At 47.2% G+C, this 22,644-nt stretch overlaps 1 protein-coding gene and 1 long non-coding RNA gene across 2 annotated transcripts in view; both read left to right on the top strand.

The window, feature by feature from the left end:
* Positions 1–22,644, top strand: part of LOC116988384 — a 321,226-nt gene that overhangs the window by 183,650 nt on the left and 114,932 nt on the right. The gene's annotated exons all lie outside the window — the stretch shown is intronic.
* The window catches only part of LOC116988378 (platelet-activating factor acetylhydrolase 2, cytoplasmic-like), a 32,149-nt gene continuing 15,857 nt past the window's right edge, over positions 6,353–22,644 (top strand). Inside the window, exons 1-6 of the mRNA XM_033045038.1 lie at positions 6,353–6,488; positions 11,481–11,596; positions 14,246–14,393; positions 16,190–16,283; positions 18,016–18,084; positions 20,250–20,451. Of these exons, the coding sequence (XP_032900929.1) occupies positions 11,507–11,596; positions 14,246–14,393; positions 16,190–16,283; positions 18,016–18,084; positions 20,250–20,451 (603 nt within the window). The 5' untranslated portion in view covers positions 6,353–6,488; positions 11,481–11,506. The remainder of the gene's footprint in view (positions 6,489–11,480; positions 11,597–14,245; positions 14,394–16,189; positions 16,284–18,015; positions 18,085–20,249; positions 20,452–22,644) is intronic.

Genomic DNA, 22,644 nt, shown 5'->3' with positions numbered 1-22,644 from the left:
GCAGTAGGGAGACAGTTTCCAGTTGTGTAGGAAGGAACTGCAGATGTTGGTTTAAACTGATGATAGACACAAAAAGCTGGGTAACACATTGGGCCAAGCGGCATCTCTGGAGAGAAGGCATGCAGGTACAGCAGGCAGTGAAGAAAGCTAATGGCATGTTGGCCTTCATAACAAGAGGAGTTGAGTATAGGTGCAAAAAGGTCCTTCAGCAGTTGTACAAGCCCCTAGTGAGACCATACCTGGAGTATTGTGTGCAGATTTGGTCTACAAATTTGAGGAAGGCCATTCTTGCTATTGAGGGAGTACAGCATAGGTTCACGAGGTTAATTTCCGTGATGGCGGGACTGTCATATGTTGAAAGAATGGAGTGAATGGACATATACACAGGAATTTAGAAGGGTGAGAGGGTATCTTATTGAAACATATAAGATTATTAAGGGATTGGACACGCTAGAAGCAGGAAACATGTTCCCGATGTTGGGGGAGAGATGAGTGTGTGGCCAGGATGGTGTGGGTCCTTGATGATGCTGGCAGCCTTTTTGAGGCAGAGCCTGCGATAGATCCCCTTGATGGTAGGGAGGGCAGAGCCGATGATGGACTGGAAACTGTCTGAAGAGGGTCTCGACCTGAAACAATAGACAATGTACAATAGACAATGGACAATAGACAATAGGTGCAGGAGTAGGCCATTCGGCCCTTCGAGCCAGCACTGCCATTCAATGTGGTCATGGCTGATCATCCACAATCAGTACCCCGTTCCTGCCTTCTCCTCTGAAGAAGGGTTTCGGCCCGAAACGTCGCCTATTTCCTTCGCTCCATAGATGCTGCTGCACCCGCTGAGTTCCTCCAGCAATTTTGTGTACCTTCGATATTCCAGCATCTGCAGTTCCCTTTTGAACACTTCTCCCCATATCCCCTGGCTCCACTATCTTTAAGAGCCCTATCTAGCTCTCTCTTGAAACCATCCAGAGAACCGGCCTCCACCGCCCTCTGAGGCAGAGAATTCCACAGACTCACCACTCTCTGTGAGAAAAAGTGTTTCCTCATCTCCGTTCTAAATGGCTTACCCCTTATTCTTAAACTGTGGCCCCTGGTTCTGGACTCCCCACAACATCGGGAACATGTTTCCTGCCTCTAGTGCGTCCAAACCGTTAATAATCTTGTATGTTAACAGATCTTAGGAGACCACGCAAGAATTTGTATAACAAACCTGTTCTTGTTTCCTTTCAAGCTTGTTTCCTGTCTCTTGCTTTCCCCCTTGCACTCTCCCCTACACTCTCTCTTACTTTCTTTTACAATTTATCATTCATTGTCACTCTTGTTCTTGCTTCCACCCCAACACCTGCTCTCTCCAACGCACTCATCTCTCTTGCTATCAAATAATGTTCTCTTTCTTTCGTCTTGTCCTCTCTCTGTTGCTCACCTGCTCTTTCATTCCCTCAGTCCCTTTCTCACTCGCTTCTGTTTTCTCTCTGTCTTGCTCTTGTTTTCGCTATCACTCTATCATGCCTATTTTAGTGCCCTTTGTCACTGGCTCTTTCCCCCCTACTGACACGTACAAGTTCACAAGTTATAGAAGTAGAATCAGGGCATTCGGCCCATCAAGTCCACTCCGCCATTCAATCATGGCTGATCTCTGCCACCTAATCCAATTTTCCTGCCTTCTCCCCATAACGACACCCATTCTAATCTAGAATTTGTCTATGTCAGCCTATAAAATATCCACTGACTTGGCCTCCTCAGTCCTCTGTGGCAATGAGTTCTACAGATTAACTACCCTCGGGCTATAGAAGTTCCTCCTCACCTCCTTTCTAAAAAGGGCGCCCTTTCATTCTGAGGCCATGACCTCTGGTCCTAGACTCTCCCAACATCGTTTCCACATCCACTCTATCATAGAAACATAGAAACATAGAAATTAGGTGCAGGAGTAGGCCATTCGGCCCTTCGAGCCTGCACCGCCATTCAATATGATCATGGCTGATCATCCAACTCAGTATCCCGTACCTGCCTTTTCTCCATACCCTCTGATCCCCTTAGCCACAAGGGCCACATCTAACTCCCTCTTAAATATAGCCAATGAACTGGCCTCGACTACCCTCTGTGGCAGAGAGTTCCAGAGATTCACCACTCTCTGTGTGAAAAAAGTTCTTCTCATCTCGGTTTTAAAGGATTTCCCCCTTATCCTTAAGCTGTGACCCCTTGTCCTGGACTTCCCCAACATCGGGAGCAATCTTCCTGCATCTAGCTTGTCCAACCACTTAAGAATTTTGTAAGTTTCTATAAGATCCCCTCTCAATCTCCTAAATTCTAGAGAGTATAAACCAAGTCTATCCAGTCTTTCTTCATTAGACAGTCCTGACATCCCAGGAATCAGTCTGGTGAACCTTCTCTGCACTCCCTCTATGGCAATAATGTCCTTCCTCAGATTTGGAGACCAAAACTGTACGCAATACTCCAGGTGTGGTCTCACCAAGACCCTGTACAACTGCAGTAGAACCTCCCTGCTCCTATACTCAAATCCTTTTGCTATGAAAGCTAACATACCATTCGCTTTCTTCACTGCCTGCTGCACCTGCATGCCTACTTTCAATGACTGGTGTACCATGACACCCAGGTCTCGCTGCATCTCCCCTTTTCCTAGTCGGCCACCATTTAGATAATATCGATCAAGGTTGGGGTGGTGGGTGGTGATAGCAGGAGGCACGGTGGCACAGAATAGAGTTGTTGCCTTACAGCCAGCGCCAGAGACCGGGATTCAATCCTGACTACAAGCACTGTCTGTACGGAGTTTGTACGTTTTCCATGTGACCACGCCGGCTTGCTCCGGGTGCTCCGGTTTCCTTCCACACTCCATCGACCTACAGGTTTGTAGGTTAACTGGCTTCGATAAAATTATAAATTGTCCCCAGTGTATAGGGTCGTGTAAGTGAACAGTTGGTCGGTGCAGGCCTGGTGGGCCGAAGGGCCTGGTGGGCCGAAGGGCCTGGTGGGCCGAAGGGCCTGTTTCCGTGCTGTATCTCCAAAATCAAAAATCTAAAGTAAAGTTTAGATCAAGACGAGGTCTCTCCCCTACCAACCAACCTGGTGGGGTCACAGATACATGCACACACATGTACCCCTCCAAAGGTCAGCAAATGTCAATCCTGTGCATGCCATTGTAGGCGTTAGTTTTTCCCAACTCATTTCCTCATGTAATAACGCTGGAGTGGAAAGGGTCGAGAACCTTCTTCTGAAGAAGACCCATTCCTTCTCTCCAGAGACGCTGCCTGTCCCGCTGAGTTGCTCCAGCATTTTGTGTCTATCTTCAGTTTAAACCAGCATCTGCAGTTCCTTCCGCTAATTTCCCCCCTGCAATGGCCAAGTCCTCGAGCTACAGTCAATTGGCCTGAGGCAGCAATTACCCAAGTGCAAAAAAAGCTGGCTTTGTTTTTCAATTTGTAGCTTTCAATTGGAATTTAACAGATTGCAAACACAACCTCATAGTTACCCTGCAGGGTTCCGCGCTAGGTTCGGATTGGGACTCCTTTATTTTACCAAGGAATTATATTAATGTGCTGTCAAATCCACGGCAAGTTGAGAAATGGGTGCTCTAAACCTATTCTGATGACAATTTCTATTTACTAATGTCAGCAGATTATAAAATAAACATTTTCATTGAATCATATCCCTCTATTCCTTGCATTGCCATGTGCTTATCAAAATGTCTCCTGAACGCCACTATCGTATCTGTCTTCACCGCCATTCTTGGCAGCACACCCAGGACCCCACCTGCCCCGCACATCTCCATTTCCAATCTAAGGGTTCCTGCATTACTTTAATATGGACCGATGTTGATTGCCGTATCCAACAAGATTAGCAGTGATTGTTAGTGATTGTCAGCAGAAGTTTAAGCGAGTTTTGATAGAACTTTGTTTCTGTGTAACACGGCAATATCTGGGCACCACAAACTGGACTTTGGCCAAAAGTCTCTCGAAAGCCAAGATTTCCTCTCTCCCGATGAGCAAAATTGCATCCTTTTTAGGAAGAGAACATAGAACAACACAGCACATGAAGGGGCCCTTTGGCCCACAATGTGTGTGCCAAACATGATGCCAAGTTATACTGATCTCATCTACATGATCCATATCCCTCTATTTCCTGCACTTCCACATGCCTATCAAAAAGCCTCTTTAAACACCACTATTGTATCTACCTTCACCACCACCCAGGGCGACACATTCCAGGCCCCCACTACTCTCAGTGTAAAAAACCTGCCTCGCACATCTCCATTAAGCTTTCCCCCTCTCACCTTGTAGATCTGCTCTCTAGTGTTGGCCATTTCTGACTGTTTACCCCATTGTACTACTCATAATTTTATATTCAGATAAATAGAGATTTACAGAAAGCACAAAAGATCCTCATGACTAGGAAGAGGCCAGTGACTTTTCAGTTCCTGCCCCCCACACTTCTTTTGATCTACATTCTTCAGATATGGGTAGTACTAGAAAGGCATGATGCTTGAACGTGTGACCAGAGATGCTGCCTGATCCACTGAGTTACTCCAGCATTTTGTGTCTATCTTCGCACCAGAGAGACACAGATGTACAGTTCTGGTTCCCATTGAGTATCTGGTAGCGAATCTCTCCTCATCTCCAACCTTCCACAGACCTTCCCTTTATCCTCTCCTCCCTCCATCTCCTAGGCTGCCACTTACAACTCATTCCAATCCCAGTTCTGGTGCACACTCGTTGACTGAAACCTTGTCTCAGTTCCTCTTGTCGCAAAATTCTGCACGACTTTCCATCTCCAGCGCTTTCTGCTTTATTTATCCCTCAACCCATCATTAGTAAAATGGAAGGTACACAAAATTGCTGGAGAAACTCAGCGGGTGCAGCAGCATCTATGCAGCGAAGGAAATAGGCGACGTTTCGGGCCGAAAACCCTTCTTCAAACCCTTCTTCAGATTAGTAAAATGGATCCTTCCTACATTAGACCTCATGGCAGTTACGCAGCAGTTAAGGTATTAGACGAGTTTCCCAGAGACCTGGGCTAATAATATCGACCTGAGTTCAAATCCCATTATAGCAGCTGTAGAACACAATTTAAGATAATAATCTAAATTTTTAAAACAGCTACAGTAGTCTTAGGAACACATAAATAGTTATAGAATAAATATTACATTCAACACAAATCTTATTATCATCTAACACATTTTTATCCAATTCATGTTCACAGGATCATAGGACATAGGAACAGAATTAGGCCCTTCAGCCCATCGAGTCTGTTCTGCCATTCTATCATGGCTCATCTATTTTAAACAGTCAGTCAGACCACTGTCCAAAACATAGAAAATAGGTGCAGAAGTAGGCCATACGGCCCTTCGAGCCAGCACCACCATTCAATATGATCGTGGCTGATCATCCAAAATCAGTACCCCGTTCCTGCTTTCTCCTCATAACCCTCGATTCTGTTAGCCCTAAGAGCTTCATGTAACTCTCTCTTGAATACTTCTCTCCACTGTTGCATAACTGGATGACACTTCAGTCAGTTGGTTTTATCCATAGAGTTATACAGCATGTTGACAGTCCCTTTGACCCAAATCATATCATCATAAGACATAGGAACAGAATTAGGCCATTCGGCCCATCGAGTCTGCTTCACCATGGCTGATCTTTTTTTTTCTCCTGCCTTCTCCCCCTAATCTTTGATACCCTTATTAATCACATGTTCTTGTGCCTCTTCTGTTGCTTGCGGGTTTAAAATTAATCTAAACTTAGGGCATGCCACCTTCCCTCTGTCACTTTCCCTATGTTTTCCTGTGCGTGCACTTGTACTGGGAGGTCAGGTGTAATTTTATAGGTTGACTCATAGAAACATAGAAAATAGGTGCAGGAGGAGGCCATACGGCCCTTCGAGCCAGCACCGCAAAACTCACGCGGGTCTCGGGGGGAACGTACAAGGCAGCGCCCGTAGTCGGGATCGAACCCGGGTCACCGGCACTGCAGTTTGCTGTAAGGCAGCAACTCTACTGCTACTCAGTGACCAAATTTTGTGCCTTCCACCACAGGGATGAATGCTGTGGTGGATGTTTGTGTTAAATGTTTATTGTGTTTTTGTGTGTTCTTTTTTCATTGTATCGCTGCTGGCAAATTCATTTCACTTGCACTTGCAATAAAACTGATTAAAAAATAATACACTGATGAAATGAATGTAGTGTGAAAAAAAAAATCGCTGAGTTCAAATTGGAAGGGAAATTAAAAAAAGCTAAATGGGGAATGTATGCAGTTCTAACACAATGCTCACAGAGGGCGTAAGCCTCTCAGTTGTGTGTCCCTTGTATTGAGGCCGAGCCCTCTGGACCGCGGTGTGGTGTAGGCATTGTAGTTCACCCGTGCAGCGCCCACGGCTTGTCAACGCTAAAGAGACCACAACTACCAGCCTCCCCCGAGGCTGCCAGAGTTGGGTGAGATCGGGGCGAGGAGCAGCTGCGTTACCAGGACGGGTGCAAGGTGAGCAAGAATGTAACACTGCAAGAGAAATGAAACAGTAGCAGCGCCTGTTAGTCAGTGCACAGAGTCTCCAAGCAGCGGCTACTGCTGCACAAGTTTGGAACCCTTTCTGAAAGTTGACTTGCTCTTGGAATTGAAGAAAACTTCCATTTTGACCTCTCAAGAAGGGGACCTCCTTTTAAAAGCAAGATATTTATTTTTTAAATGCTCCACGGTGCAATGGTTTCGTGGGGGGGTGGGGCAAGATGTTTCACCAAGTGTTTCCTGGTTTCTGTGCGAAGGCGAACGAGCCAGTGTCGCTGGGGGAGTGGAGGAGGGAAAGAGGAGTGGGTGAGAGGGAAGGGAGGGGGGGGGGGGGGGGGTGAGAGGGTTGTGTGGGGGAGAGGAAGGGAGGAGAGGGTGAGATGGGCTTGTGTATGGGAAGGGGGAAGAGAGAGGAGGGTGGGGAGAGAAGGGGGTAAGAAGGTTGTAAGGGGGAGGGAGGTGGGCAGGGGGGGTGAGATGGGCTTGTGTGGGGTGAGGTGGGGAGAGAAGGGGGTGAGAGGGTGTGGTGAAGGGAGGTGGGGAGAGAAGGGGTGAGATGGGTTGTGTGAGGGAAGGGGTGAGAGGAGTGTGTGGGGGAAACGATAGGGAAGAAGGTTGAACATTGAATTCTCCAATTTGAGGTGACCTGTAACAGTCCAATTTCCCCCACACCATCTCCCTTTGATTGGTGCGGTTTAGATGGGCCGAAGGGCCTATTTCCATACTGTATCTCTAAAACTAAACTAAAATCTCTCCGGTGCTTTGAGTACGTTGGCTCCATCTCTGATGAATATGGATAAGCAGTGGTCTCTGCAGCTCAGTGAACCATGGACACAATGAGCTGAATGGCCATCTTCAGTGCCAAAAAATTCAATGATTTCATTAAAGATACTTTTTTAAGACTGTTGATGGGATTTGAAATATCACCACATATTGAGGACTTGAGCAGTGGCACTTTTTTTTTTTAAAAGCTTTATATATGGAATAATGAATAATTTAGCAATTAAACGTCTACTGAGATTGGGAAATTGGCTAATGCCGATGGCTCTTACAGACATACATTGATATCCCATTCTATGTCAGTGCCTTGATACCAAGCACACAATTAACAGAATGTGTAGGAAGGAACTGCAGATGCCGGTCTAAACCGAAGTAGACACAAAATGCTGGAGTAACTCAGCGGGACAGGCAGCGTCTCTGAAGAGAAGGAACGGGAGACGTTTCGGGTCGGAGTCTGAAGAAGAGTCTCGACCCGGTACATCACCCATTCCTTCTTCCGAGAGATGCTGCCTGTCCCGCTGAGTTACTCCAGCACAATTAATAGAACACGTATTAAGTCACGATATTAAACCACAAAAGCATATCTGTTTAATTTTCAACGGTTACCATCAATAGGTTTATTTTATCTCTATGCTTTTTAAATCTATGGTGTTTGGGGGCTGTATGATGTTTTTCAAAAGTGTAGGTGGTTTTGAGGCGAAACTGCCTAATCAAGATGCCCTGGTGTTTTCAGAGAGCATAGTTATAAACTTACCTTCATCGAGTGGTGAGAGGACGGATGTGCAAGAGGCAAATAAGGAAGTCAAATGATACTGACACAACATTTTCTCTTGGCAACTGACGAGAAACCAGAGTGCAAATCATCGTTAATAAAGTATCCACCTTGCTTTCTCTAAGTAAATGATGTGCACCATCCATTGTATGCAAACACTCTCCTCCCTTGAGTTCATCCAGTGATTCTTTAAACTGCTGAGAAAACATTAGACTTGATCCATAGATTAGAGTCATAGCACTGCAGCATGGAATCAGATCCTTCGGCCCAACTTGCCCACACCGGCCAACATGTCCCAGTTACACTAGTCCCACCTGCCCATGTTTGGTCCACATCCCGTCCTATCCATGTACCTGTCTAAATGTTTCTTAAAAGTTGGGATAGTCCCAGCCTCAACGACCTCCTTTGGCAGCTTTTGTTCCATACACCAAACAAAGGCCTAAAATTCCATCAAAATATTTGATGTCAGGTATAAGGATTGTCGGGTTTTCTTTCGCAATAATTGGATGAGAGGAAAAGTGTGAGGTGTTGCACTTTGGGAGGTCAAAAGTAAGGGAAATGTATATATAGAAAGGAACTGCAGATGCTGGTTTACACTGAAGATAGTCTGGAATAACAGCAGGATGGGCAGCATTTGTACACTGCAAGGGCCAGGAAGCGAGTGGGTAAGATCATCCCTGACCCCTCTCGCCCTGGCCACAAACTCTTTGAATCACTTCCCTCTGGAAGGCCACTCCGGACTGTCAAAGCTGCCACAGCCAGACATAAAAACAGCTTTTTTTCCACGAGTAGTAGCTCTAGTCAACAGCCAAAAATCTGTAGCCTCCTTTCGTTCTGGTATTTTGTTTGGTTCACATGTTTGATCGATGGTGTTTTATTATTGTTTAGTGTTTTATGTGTCATTCGTGACTGTCACTGTATATCATGTTGTCACTTGTGGGCGGAGCACCAAGGCAAATTCCTTGTATGTGAATACTTATCCAATAAATGTATTCATTCATTCATCTCTGGAGACAAGGAATGGGTGGCGTTTCGGGTCAAAACCCTTCTTCAGACTGGGAGTCAGGGGAGAGGGAGACTAGAGATATGGAAGGGTACGGTGAGGAAACAAAAAGAAGATGATGATCTGGGAAATGCAGAGTGGTTCATTGTTGGCTGAGGGGAAGGTGACAACAAGGTGTACAATCAGAAAAATTAATCAGACAAACAGTGAAACTGGTTGGAGAACTAGGGGGGGGGAGGGACGGAGAGGGAGGGAAAGCAAAGACTACTCGAAGTTCGAGAAATCAATATTCATGCCGCAGGGTTGAAAGCTGCCCATGTGAGATATGAGGTGCTGTTCCTCCAATTTGCTCTGACAGTGGAAGAGGCTCAGGACAGAACGGTCAGTGTGGGAATGGGAGGGGGAGTTCTTCTTTAGCAACCAGGAGATCGCAAACTTAGCAGAGGTGTTCAGCGAAACGATCGCCGAGCCTGCGCTTTGCGATTAATGATCAGCCAATGATTAATGAATGGCATAACTTTGATTTTAGCCTAAATTTCTTTCATACTTTATATTGCCACAGTTTTTTCTACCTTCACTTCTGAAAGGTCTGATGCTTTTTTCCCCCATTTTTTTTATAATGACCCCTTCACCCTGACTTCCATTTTCAGTTCTACTTCTCTCCCTTCTGAATCTTTTGTTCCATATCCTACCCTCTTGCCAAGCTTGTTTATACTCTCTCCAATGGTGAGAACAAACCTGTCTCCAAGACTATTAGTCTCGGGCCAAGTGAGGTACAACCTTGCCTTGTATAGGGAAGATAAGCACAAAATGCGGATGTAACTCAGCGGGACAGGCAGCATCTCTGGAGAGAAGGAACGGGTGACGTTTCGGGTCGAGACCCTTCTTCTCTCCTTAGTATTAAGGTTACATTTATCTATTTCTTATTATATTATCTGTGTTTTGCATTGTTAAGATTATTCATTCACTGGTATTAAGGTTATTCATTTATCGATCTCTTTGGTATTAATATAATCTATGTGTTTTGCATGTATTAAACTGCCACAAGTAAGTTCTGTTGTCAGTACATGTGATGATTTTGGCTCTTGGCAAGTTGGGTGGATATCCTCAGACTATCTTTGATCGAACTTTGCTGGCTTTTTCTTGCACTAAACATTATTCCCTTATCAATTATCTCTACACAGTGATTGGCTCGATTGTAATCATGTATTGTCTTTCCGCTGACTTTGCCTCCACAGCCGTCTGTGGCAAAGAATTCCACAGATTCACCACCCTCTGCCTAAAGAAATTCCTCCACATCTTTTTAAAAGAATGTCCTTCAATTCTGATGCTATGACCTCTAGTCCCAGACTCTCCCATTAGTGGAAATATCTTCCCCACATCCACTCTATCCAAGCCTTTCACTATTCGGTACGTGTCAAAGAGGTCCCCCTCTTCTAAACCCCACAAATATAGGCCCACTGCCTTCAAATACTCATCATGGGTTAACCTAGTCATTCTTGTAAACCTCCTCTGGACCCTCTGCAGAGCCAGCACATCCTTCCTCGGATATGGTGCCCAAAATTGCTCACCAGCGCCTTATAGAGCCTCAGCATTACATCCCTGTTTTTGCATACAAGCCCTCTTGGAAATAAATGCTAGTATTGCGTTTGCTTTCTTTACTACTGATTCGACTTGCAGATGTACTTTTTGGGAATCCTGCACCAGCACTCCCGAGTCCCTTTGCACGTCCGATTTCTGTGTCCTCTCCCCATTTAGAAAATAATCTACGCCTCTATTCCTAATACCAAAATGCAGGACTCCACACTTTTCTACCCCTACATTCCATCTGCCACTTCTTTGCCCACTCTTCCAACCTGTCCAAGTCCTTCTGCAGACTCCCTGCCTTCTCTACACTACCTGCCCTGGCGCCTATTTTCGTATCATCCGTAAATTTGGCCATAAAATCTTCTATCCCCCTCATCCAAATCATTAAGATAGTTCTCTCTCTCAATGTTACCTCTGGTTCTACTAAGGGAAGGCAAGATGGTTCTACTAAGGGACGACAGATGGCACAATGGGCTAAGTGTTCGGCTGGCAACCGGAAGGTAGCCGGTCCGAATCCCGCTTGGAGTGCATACTGTCGTTGTGTCCTTGGGCAAGACACTTCACCCACCTTTGCCTGTGTATGAATGTGTGCGAGTGATTGTTGGTGGTCGGAGGGGCCGTAGGCGCAGATTGGCAGCCACGCTTCCGTCAGTCTGCCCCAGGGTATCTGTGGCTACAGAAGTAGCTTACCACCACCGAGTGTGACTGAGGAGTGAATGAATAATGCGATGTAAAGCGCCTTGAGTATTAGAAAGGCGCTATATAAATCCCATCCATTATTATTATAATTAATAAAACCCTTTTTTTGTTGTCTTGTCCGTCCCAGAGAAAGGGTCTCATGCGGTTAGAAAGATGGGGGCCATGTTTTCGCTGAAGCTGCCGACCGCAAAAGGGCCGTTCCACGTGGGCTGCACGGACTTCATGATTGACCACACGAGGGAGGTAAAGTGAAATTGTGCGTTCAATGGCGGGGGGGGGGGGAGAATTGTTCTGTTCCCGTGTAGTAAATATTGTCGATTGAACAGCATTTCCTTCCGCTCGCCTTTCGGGCTTTCCAGTGCTACGTTCCCTGAGAAAAGTCGAGCAGGTTGTTCTTTGAGTCCATGCTACCCTTGCCTGGTTACATCATCCTGTAATCTTGCTGCAATCTCTCGGGCAGAAGAGTGAAGCCAGAGGAGGAAACGGGCTGATCTGGGGATGAAGGACTAAGAGGAACGCCTCAGGGCTCCACATTTTCTTAAGTAGGAGAAAATATTGATAAAGCTCATAGTGTTAGCAGATTTTTTTTGACAGGTGCTGGACCAATATCTAAAGAAAATGCAACTGATACTATAAAATGATACAGCTGAGAAAAATCGAGCAGAAGTTGTTCTTTGAGACCAATGAAAGGAGCTTGATGGGTTTTATCGAGATAATTTAGAGATACAGCGCAGAAACTGGCCCTTCGGCCCACCGAGTCCGCACCGATCCCCCGCACACTAACACTATCCTACACACACAATTTACAATTATACCGAGCTAATTAACCTACAAATCTGTACGTTTGTCAAGGGTGGGAGGAAACTGGGGGATCCCGGAGAAAACCCACGCAGGTGACGGGGAGAAAGTACAAACTCCGTACAGACAGCCCCTGTAGTCAGGACCAAAGCCGGGTCCTGTGGGGCAGCGACTTTACCATGGTGCCACCCTAATTGTTGCCGTGCCACGAATTGGTGGCAACTGTATATTACAGAGTGAGAACACCAGTTTAGGGGCAGCACAGTGGTGCAGTGACTACATGGGGTCAATCCTGACCTTGGGTGCTGTCTGTGTGGAGTTAGCACGTTCTCCCTGTGAACATGGTTTGCCTCCAGGTTCTAAGACATGCGGGTTTGCAGGATAATTGGCCTCTATGATAGTTCTCCCCCAATGTGTAGGGAGCGAATGAGAAAGTGGGATAACATAAAACTAGTGTAAACAGGTGATCGATGGTCGGCATGGACTCGGTGGGCCAAAGGGCCTGTTTCCATGTTGTATCTTTGCTATCTGTGGCGTTTGCACATTCTCACTGTGACCGGGTGGGTTTCCCTCGGGGGCTCTGGTTTCCTCCCACATCCAGAAACCAACTGGTTGGCTAAATGGCCGTTAAAATCCACCTCTGGTATAAGAGAGGGGCACAATGGATGGGATTGTGGGATGAATAGATTAAAGTGAAAATGAGATGGAGTGGACATTGACTCAACGATGAGATGTCTGCAGTGTGAAGACATGGAAATCAGTTCTTCTTCTTCTTTTCGTGTCCATCTTGTTACAAATGTTGACATCGCTGTCATCGTCCGTCCTGAAAAGGACACAAGCTTCCGGCGACAATCAGTGGAAGGCATCACTTGATGCAACAGATGACAGTGGTAACAGAATTAGCTCAGGATACTTCCAGTTTCCAGCCCCGTGATGTGGGTGCTTCTGCTATGGGGCCACTGAGAGGAGGTTACAGGAAGAAAACTAAATATGTGCTCTCTGAGTTTCTATATGATATGTAGTCACTATGTGTCCGCTCCGACAAGTAAATCCCCCGCACATTAACACTACCCTACAAGTTCAAGTTCAAGTTCAAGTGAGTTTATTGTCATGTGTCCCTGTATAGGACAATGAATTTCTTGCTTTGCTTAAGCACACAGAAAATAGTAGGCATTTACTACAAAACAGATAAATGTGTCCATATACCATGATATAAATATATACACACATGAATAAATAAACTGGTAGTGCAAATAACAGAAAGTGGTTGCTAATAATCAGAGTTTTGTCCGAGCCAGGTTTAATAGCCTGATGGCTGAGGGGAAGTAGCTATTCCTGAACCTGGTTGTTGCAGTCTTCAGGCTCCTGTACCTTCTACCTGAAGGTAGCAGGGAGATGAGTGTGTGGCCAGGATGGTGTGGGTCTTTGATGATACTGCCAGCCTTTTTGAGGCAGCGACTGCGATAAATCCCCTCGATGGAAGGAAGGTCAGAGCCGATGATGGACTGAGCAGTGTTTACTACTTTTTGTAGTCTTTTCCTCTCCAGGGCGCTCAAATTTCCGAACCAAGCCACGATGCAACCGGTCAGCATGCTCTCGACTGTGCACCTGTAGAAGTTAGAGAGAGTCTTCCTTGACAATCCGACTCTCCGAAATCTTCTCAGGAAGTACACACACACTAGGAACAAATTTTACATTTACACCAAGCTAATTAACCTGCAAACCTGTACGCCTTTGGAGTGTGGGGGAAACCGAAGATCTCGGAGAAAGCCCACGCAGATCACGGGAAAAACGTACAAACTCCGTACAGATTCAGATTCACACTTTATTGTCATTGTGCAGTGTACAGTACAGAGACAATGAAATGCAGTTAGCATCTCCCTAGAAGAGCGACATAGAATATGAGCAATAAATAAATATATTTACGTGCATCAGAGAGTCTGAATCTGTACCAGCACCAGTAGTCGGGATCGAACCTGGGTCTGTAGCACTGCAAGGCAGTAGTACTACCGCTACTCCACCTTGAGATCGCCCTGTGAAGTATTCCCTTCTGTCTTCACCCGCCCTGTGACATTCCCACTTTGTTTATTTCAGGGAAGCTTCTGTCGTCTTTATTACCCGTGTGAGGCTGTGGAGCAGTCGAGGCCGCCGCTGTGGATTCCACGGTACGAGTATTGCGCTGGCCTTGTCAACTATCTCAATCGGAGCAGGTGGAGCATCCCTCTCCTCAACCTGGCGTTCGGTGAGTGGCGCTCAACAATAATCTCGCCTCGCAGGGCCACCGAGCCAGTAACTGTGGGCAGAGGCTCCCAGACTGAAGTGGGTGAGGGGAGGGGAGGGGAGGGGGAGGTGGAAGGTGCCCACGGGAGACGGGAGCATGCGAGGAGAACTTCCGAGTGATCAACAAAGGGTGGGGATGCAAGGAGATAGGCACAGAATGCTGGAGTAATGCCCCTGTCCCACTTAGGAAACCTGAACGGAAACCTCTGGAGACTTTGCACCCCACCCAAAGTTTCCGTGCGGTTCCCGGAGGTTTTTGTCAGTCTCCCTACCTGCTTCCACTACCTGCAACCTCCGGCAACCACCTGCAACCTCCGGGAACCGCACGGAAACCTTGGGCGGGGCACAAAGTCTCCAGAGGTTTCCGTTCAGGTTTCCTAAGTGGGACAGGGGCATAACTCAGCGGGACAGGCAGCATCTCTGGAGAGAAGGGCTGGCTGACATTTCGGGTCGAGACCCTCCTTCAGATTGAGTGTCAGGGGAGGGGGAGACTAAAGATATGGTGGGGTAAGGTGTGAAAACCCCCAGCGGATGATGATCAAGGACATTTAGAATGGTACATTGTCAGCTGAGGGGAAGGTGACAACGAGACTTGTAAGGAGGTCTGATTATCTGTGAACGCAGCTATAAGTGCAGCCACAACTAGGTACTTTGGAAATGTTTAGGAAGGAACTGCAGATGCAGGTTTAATCTGAAAATACACACAAAATGCTGGAATAACTTAGTGGGTCGGGCAGCATCTCTGGACAATAGACAATAGGTGCAGGAGTAGGCCATTCGGCCTCTCGGGCCATTTAATGTGATCATGGCTGATCATTCACATTCAGTACCCCGTTCCTGCCTTCTCACCATATCCCCTGACTCCGCTATCTTTAAGAGCTCTAACTCTCTCTTGAAAGCATCCAGAGAATTGGCCTCCACTACCTTCCGAGACAGAGAATTCCACAGATTCACAACTCTCTGGGTGAAAAAGCTTTTCCTCGTCTAAATGGCCGAATTGGTGACATTTCAGGTCGAGACCCTTCCTCAGGATGAAGAAGGGTCTCGACCCAAAAGGTTACCCATTCCTCCTCTCCAGACATGCAGCCTGTCTTTCTGAATTACTCCAGCATTTTATGTCTATCTTGCTTTTTAATTTAATATTTTTGTAATTTTGGATTTGCAGCATCTGGTGTTAATTGCTTTTGTAACCTCAAGGTAAACGGACCTGTAGAGAGGAACACATAGCTACGGGGGAGAGAAATATGGGGCGAAAGTTACAAGAATTGTTTTAATGGGCAGCAAAACCACATTGTCATTCATGGTGGATATTGCTGTCAATTAGTGTTTTTGTGATTTAAAAAAAAAATGAAATTCAAGCACAAATCTGGAAAACGAGCTTATATAATGGAATCCTACATCTCAATTCAGTGTAATTTCTGTGTATTATTTTGACCCACTCAGGCACGGCGCTGTGGTGCAATGAGTTGCTGCCTCACAATGCCAGGGACCCAGGTTCGATCCTGACTATGGGTGCTGTCTGTACGGAGTTTGGACGTTCTCCCCAGGTGACCTGCGTGGGTTTTCTCCGGGAGACCCCTCAGTCCAAAGACGTACAGGTCTGCAGGCAAATCGGCTTTGGTAAAATTATAGCCTGTCCCCAGTGTGTGTAGGATGGTGTTAGTGTGCGGGCATCGCTAGCCTGTGCGGACTCGGTGAGCCGGACAGTCTGTATCCATGCTGTATCTCGAAACTAAACTAATTTGTTGTCTCCTTTAGGTTACCAAACAGTCCCAGTCGCGTGGAATGCTCCTTTCAGAGCTGAGGAGAAATACCCACTGATTGTATTTTCCCATGGCCTTGGGGCATTCAGGTAGAGTGCGGTCACACACATATCTCAACTCTGCATCTCTATCTTGCATTCGGGCCCAGGTGATCATACGCCTGTTGGCTTCAATAGAAAAGAAGTCACAAACCACCAGAGTAACACAGCTGGTGAAGCAGCATCTGTGGAGGATGTGCATCGTTCAGTTTAGTTTATTGTCGCGTGGATTTTGGTCAGTGGTATTATTTATTTTTTAATAATATAAAAACGGGGAAGTATGGAGCATAGTTTTCTCTGGTTTCCTCTTGCACGCGCACACTTGACTTCCCCAGAGATACATCTCTGCTCCTTTGCACCCTCTCCCAAGTTCCTCATCTGCGGAGTTCATTGTACATTGAGTATTTCAACACAGGAAGGGGCCCTTCAGCCCACAATGTCTGTGCCGAACATGGATGCTAAGATAGATTAAACTCATGTGCCTGCATGTGACCCGTAGCCCTCCATTCTCTGCATATCCATACGCCCATCTGAAAAGAATTCCATCACTCGCTTGCTTCATCAATGCTGTTGAATGTTCTCCTCGCCTCTGGGCGCCACTAAGGGCGGCAGGGTGGGGGCAGCGGTAGAGTTGCTGCCACCTTACACCGCTTGCAGCGCCGGAGACCCGGGTTCGATCCTGACTATGGGTGCTATCTGCACGGAGTTTGTGCGTTCTCCCCGTAACCACATCCTCCAAGATCTTCAGTTTCCTCCCACATCGGTAGGAGGAATGTATCGGTTAATTGGCTTGGTATAAATGTAAATTGTCCCGAGTGTGTGCAGGATGATGCTAGCGTGCGGGGATCTCTGGTAGGCGCAGACTCGATGGGCCGAGGGACCTGTTTTCGTGCTGTATCTCTAAATTAAACTGCTCTTGTGTGAGTGTAAGAATGTTGTCATAGAAACATAGAAAATAGGTGCAGGAGTAGGCCATTCGGCCCTTCGAGCCTGCACCGCCATTCAATATGATCATGGCTGATCATCCAACTCAGTATCCTGTACCTGCCTTCTCTCCATACCCTCTGATCCCTTTAGCCACAAGGGCCACATCTAACTCCCTCTGAAATATAGCCAATGAACTGGCCTCAACTACCTTCTGTGGCAGAGAATTCCAGAGATTCACCACTCTCTGTGTGAAAAATGTTTTTCTCATCTCTGTCCTAAAAGATTTCCCCCTTATCCTTAAACTGTGACCCCTTGTTCTGGACTTCCCCAACATCGGGAACAATCTTCCTGCATCTAGCCTGTCCAACCACTTAAGTTTCTATAAGATCCCCTCTCAATCTTCTAAATTCTAGCGAGTACAAGCCGAGTCTATCCAGTCTTTCTTCATATGAAAGTGCTGACATCCCAGGAATCAGTCCGGTGAACCTTCTCTGTACTCCCTCTACGGCAAGAATGTCTTTCCTCAGATTAGGAGACCAAAACTGTACGCAATACTCCAGGTGTGGTCTCACCAAGACCCTGTACAACTGCAGTAGAACCTCCCTGCTCCTATACTCAAATCCTTTTGCTATGAATGCTAACATACCATTCGCTTTCTTCACTGCCTGCTGTACCTTTCTTTCCCTCATTTAATGATACACTCTGAGCAATGTGGTAATAAACTAAGTGGTTATGTATAGTGATACTTGTACTGAACTGAACACAACAATGAATTTCACTGTCCCTCGGTACCTGTGACAAATAAAGTACATACTGTGTATGGCGGCATCTCACTGCTATGTTCTTTCCTTCCCAGGTCCGTGTACTCCGCCATTTGCTTAGAAATAGCGTCCCATGGATTTGTCGTTGCTGCCGTGGAGCACAGGTTGGTGTCTCGCAGGAGGTCCTGACACTCTACAGGGCGACACGGTGTCACAACGGTAGAGCCGCTACCACGCAGCGCCAGCGACCTGGGTTTGAGGGTGACTACGGGTGCTGCCTGTGCGGCGTTTGCACGTCCTCCCCGTGAACTGCACGGGTTTTCTCCTAGATCTTCGGTAGTGTGTGTGTAGGATAGTGTTAGTGTGCGGGGATTGCTGGTCGGTGCGGACTCATTGGAATGAAGGGCCAGTTCCCTCGCTGTATCTCTAAACTAAACTAAACACTACTCTCGTACATGCGGCCACAATTAAAGGGGCTCCCTGGCTACCCATTGATCCAGCGACATGGTCAAAGAATCGTTGCCGGTTGGCCTCCAGTGAGCGGCTTGTGCTGTGATGCCACTCGGACAGGGTACCCTTGATTGAAAGATGCAGCGTGGAAACTGGCCCTTCGGCCCACCGAGTCCATGCCGTTCCATCGCTGGTTCACACTCACACAGGTTCTATGTTACCCCCACTCTCGCATCCGACCCCCTACCCACTGCGGGCAACTGGCAGAGAGCCATTAACTTGCAAACCCGCACGTCTTTGGAATGTGGGAGGAAGCCCGAGCACCTGGAGAAAACCCACGCGGTCACGAGGAGAACCTGCAAACTCCACACCGCCAGCACCCGAGGTGAGGATCGGACCAGGGTCACCGGCGCTGTGAGGCAGCAGCTCTACCTGCTGCTCCACTGTGCCACCATATTTTGTGGCTAAACTATGCAGTGCACTGTCTGTAGAAGTGTTTGCTGGGTCAGTGGAGAAGAAACATTATGCTGTATCTATCCCCATGTTATACACGCTGAGAGCGTTTGTGCTTTCAGAAGGTGCTGTACGTGCACTTGTTGAAATTATTTTTAGTTTAGTAGAGATACAGCACGGGAACAGGCCCACTGGCTGACCAGCGATCCCCGTACACTAACACTATCCTACACACACTAGAGACAATTTACAATTTTACCCAAGCCAATTAACCTACAAACCTGTATGTCTTTTGGAGTGTGGGATGAAACCAGAGCACCCGGAGAAAACCCACACAGGTCCCGGGTAGAATGTACAAACTCTGTACAGACAGCACCCGTGGTCAGGATCGAACCCTGGTCTCTGGCGCTGTAAGGTGGCAACTCTACCACCGTGCCACCACTTGCGGTCCTTCTCTAGGGGTTATCCTCTGTGACCGAGCGCTGAGCTTCGAGGGGTCTCACATGGAACATTGAGGGAAGGGGGCCATGCACCCAGCCACGATACCCACCAAGTCAACCCTGATCAACAAATTCAGAATTAAAGGAAGGAGATGAGGAATTTCTTTAGTCAGAGGGTGGTGAATCTGTGGAAGTCTTTGCCACTGAAGGCTGTGGAGGCCAAGTCCAATGGATATTTTTAAGGCAGAGATAGACAGATTCTTGAATAGTACGGGTCGGGGGTTATGGGGAGAAGGCAGGAGAATGGGGCTAGGAGGGAGAGATAGATCAGCCATGACTGAATGGTAGAGTAGACTTGATGGGCCGAATGGTGCTATTCTGCTCCTATCACTTAAGACCTTATGAACTTGTAACCGTAGCGATCAATGGGGTGAGAGATGTGGCTGCCAGATCATCCTCACAATGCCCTGAGAGCTTTATGCCCCTGTCCCACTTAGGAAACCTGAACGGAAACCTCTGGAGACTTTGCTCCTCACCCAAGGTTTCCTTGCGGTTCCCGGAGGTTTTTGTCAGTTTCCCTAATGGTCGAAAGTGGTTTCCGCTTCTTCTATGTTCCGGCGATTATTTCAAAAAATTCAAAACCGGCCGCGACTAAAAATAGGTTGCCGTTTTAAAAATCGGTAATTTTTTAGTCGAAGCCGGTTGCGATGCTAGTTGAAGGTGGTTGCCGGAGGTTGCAGGTAGTGGAAGGTAAGACCGGAGGTTTTTGTCAGTCTCCCTACCTGCTTCCACTACCTGCAACCTCCGGCAACCACCTACAACCTCCGGTAACTGCACGGAAACCTTGGGTGGGGCGCAAAGTCTCCAGAGGTTTCCGTTCAGGTTTCCTAAGTGGGACAGGGGCATTACTCTGTACGTGCACTTGTTGAAATTATTTCTCCAAGTTTCAGGTTATTGCAAACGCTTCTCATTTTGTTTTGAACCAGAGACGAGTCCGCTGCCAGCACCTATTATTACCGGACAGCCGCTGGGGACGTGGAGCAGCTGCCCGAGGAAACTTGCGAAGACGGAACGCCCTCTGCTGTGCCCATTTCACCCCAGGTTGCTCAGCCTGGTCTGAAGGAAGTGTGGCTCCCAGTCGTAAAGCTGAAGACGGGCGAGGAGGAATTCCCCCTCCGGAACGACCAGGTGCCGTTAAAATCTTGACGCTTGGCTTGTTTTACTTTAGTTTAGAGATACAGGGTCCTTCAGACCACTGTCCACGCCGACCAACATCTCCCACTCACACGAGTTCTCTTTTAACCCCGCCCGCTGAGCCACCTTTCACAGCCACTCCCCACACATTTGGGGCATTTCACAGAAGCCAATTGACCTACTAACCGGCACGTCTTTGGAGTGTGGGAGGAAACCGGAGCACCCGGAGGAAACCCACGCTGTCACAGGGAGAACGTACAAACTCCGCACAGACAGCACCCGAGGTCGGGATCAAACCCGGGGCTCCGGCGCCTTGAGGCAGCAGCTCTACCCGCTGTAGGGCGAGAGGGGCAAGGTTTAAAATGGATACAAGTCGCAATTATTTTTTTTACTTTGACAGTGTTGAGTGCCTGGAACGCAATGTGGAGTAATGATGGAGGCAAACATGAGAGTGATTTTGATGGGATTTTAGATAGGCACGTGGATATGAAGGGAATGGAGGTTGCATGAAAGGGTTTTCAGGGGTATGCAAGCAGAGGGGATTAGTTTTACTTGGCATCATATTCAGCACAGTTGTTGTGTGCTGAAGGACCTTTAGTTCAGTTTAGAGTTACAGCATGGAATCAGGCCTTCGGCCTACCAGGTTCATGCCAACCATCGATCACCCATTCTATGTTACCCCAATGCCCACACATTGTGGGGGTGATTTTACAAATGCCAATGAACCTACAGACCCACGTCTTGGATGTGTGGGAGGAAACCAGAGCACCTGGAAGAAACCTTCAGGGAGAACGTGCAAACTCCACACAGGCAGAACCCAAGGTCGGGGCAGGATTGAACCCGGGTCTCTGATGCTGTGAGGCATTGTCTCTACCAGCTGTGCCACCGTGCTGCCTTGTTGCTGTGCTGATCTACCTCTCCCTGCTTGTTTTTTTAAACTGGCGTAGGATCAGTTTTAATCATTGGTCATATCTGTGAACTTGTGGACTCGGACATTTTGTCAACTCGGCCATTTGTGACAACTCCATCGGTGTCTGTTTAGGTGGAAATTAGACTTTGGGAACTCAAAGTGGTACCTGCCTAGAGTGGTGCAGTAGATTTCTCTTTGAATGATGCTTAGTTTATCGTCACATGTGCTGAGGTAGAATGAAAGTTTTTGTTGCGTGCTAACTAGTCAGCGGAAAGACAGTGCATGATTACAATCGAGCCATCCACAGTGTACAGATATATGATAAAGGGAATAACGTTTAGTGCAAGGTAAAGTCTGATCAAAGATAGTCTGAGGGTCTCCAATGAGGTAGATAGTAGCTCAGGACTGCTCCCTAGTTGTTGGTAGAATGGTGGGGTCTCTGCTATCTGTCTTAACAGGGGTTATTGTGAACAATATACTAAAACGGTTTTCAGCCAGTGAATTATTTTTTTCCCACCGTGGTTAGGTTACGTTGAAAGTACCACACCTTATCAAGAGTGCAGCAAGCTCCCACAAAGAACAAGCTGTCTGTGAACAGTGATTTTGACCACAGCGTCTCCGGGGCAGACCCTGTTCCTCTTCAAAATGAACGGAGGCACAAGGAACTGCAGGTGCGGTTTCGTTTTTTTTTAAAAGACACAAAGTACTGGAGTAATATAGTGGGGTTTGGCAGCATCTCTAGACGCAGTGAAAAGGCGACATTTCAGGTCTGAGGTTGACCGAGTCCCAACCCGAAATATCGCCAGGTTAGGTCCTCCAGAGATGCTGTCCAACCCACTGAGTTACTCCAGCTCTTTGAGTCTTTTAATGTGAATGGGTACATCGACGGTGGAGTTTTGTATTGAAGTTAGGAAGGGAGCAGGAACGTTGTCGGGCAGGAATATGCTGGGACAGCAAAACATAAACGTATATTTTATCTAGAAGTATCGGAGGCAAGGATGAAGGTTTAGGCAGCAGATGTGCTGAGGTGAGAGAAGTTGGATGATGTAATTGAGGTGGAAGTCTTGCTTTGGATGCGGCATTTGTGGTCTAGAACGTAGAGCAGAACAAGAACGAGCCCTTCCGCCCACAATCTCTGCGCCAAACATGATACCATCACTACCCTCTGTGTAAAATAAAACTTGCCCTGCACATCTCTTTTAAACTTTGTCCCTCTCACCTTAAAACTATGCCCTCTAGTATTTGGGGGAACAGCACCTCATATTCCGTCTGGGGTC

This window comes from Amblyraja radiata, chromosome 27 (genome assembly GCF_010909765.2).
Source record: "Amblyraja radiata isolate CabotCenter1 chromosome 27, sAmbRad1.1.pri, whole genome shotgun sequence".
NCBI classification, from domain to species: Eukaryota; Metazoa; Chordata; class Chondrichthyes; order Rajiformes; family Rajidae; genus Amblyraja; species Amblyraja radiata.
Note: the sequence above shows the minus strand (reverse complement) of the source record. Positions and strands in the feature narration are given on the sequence as shown.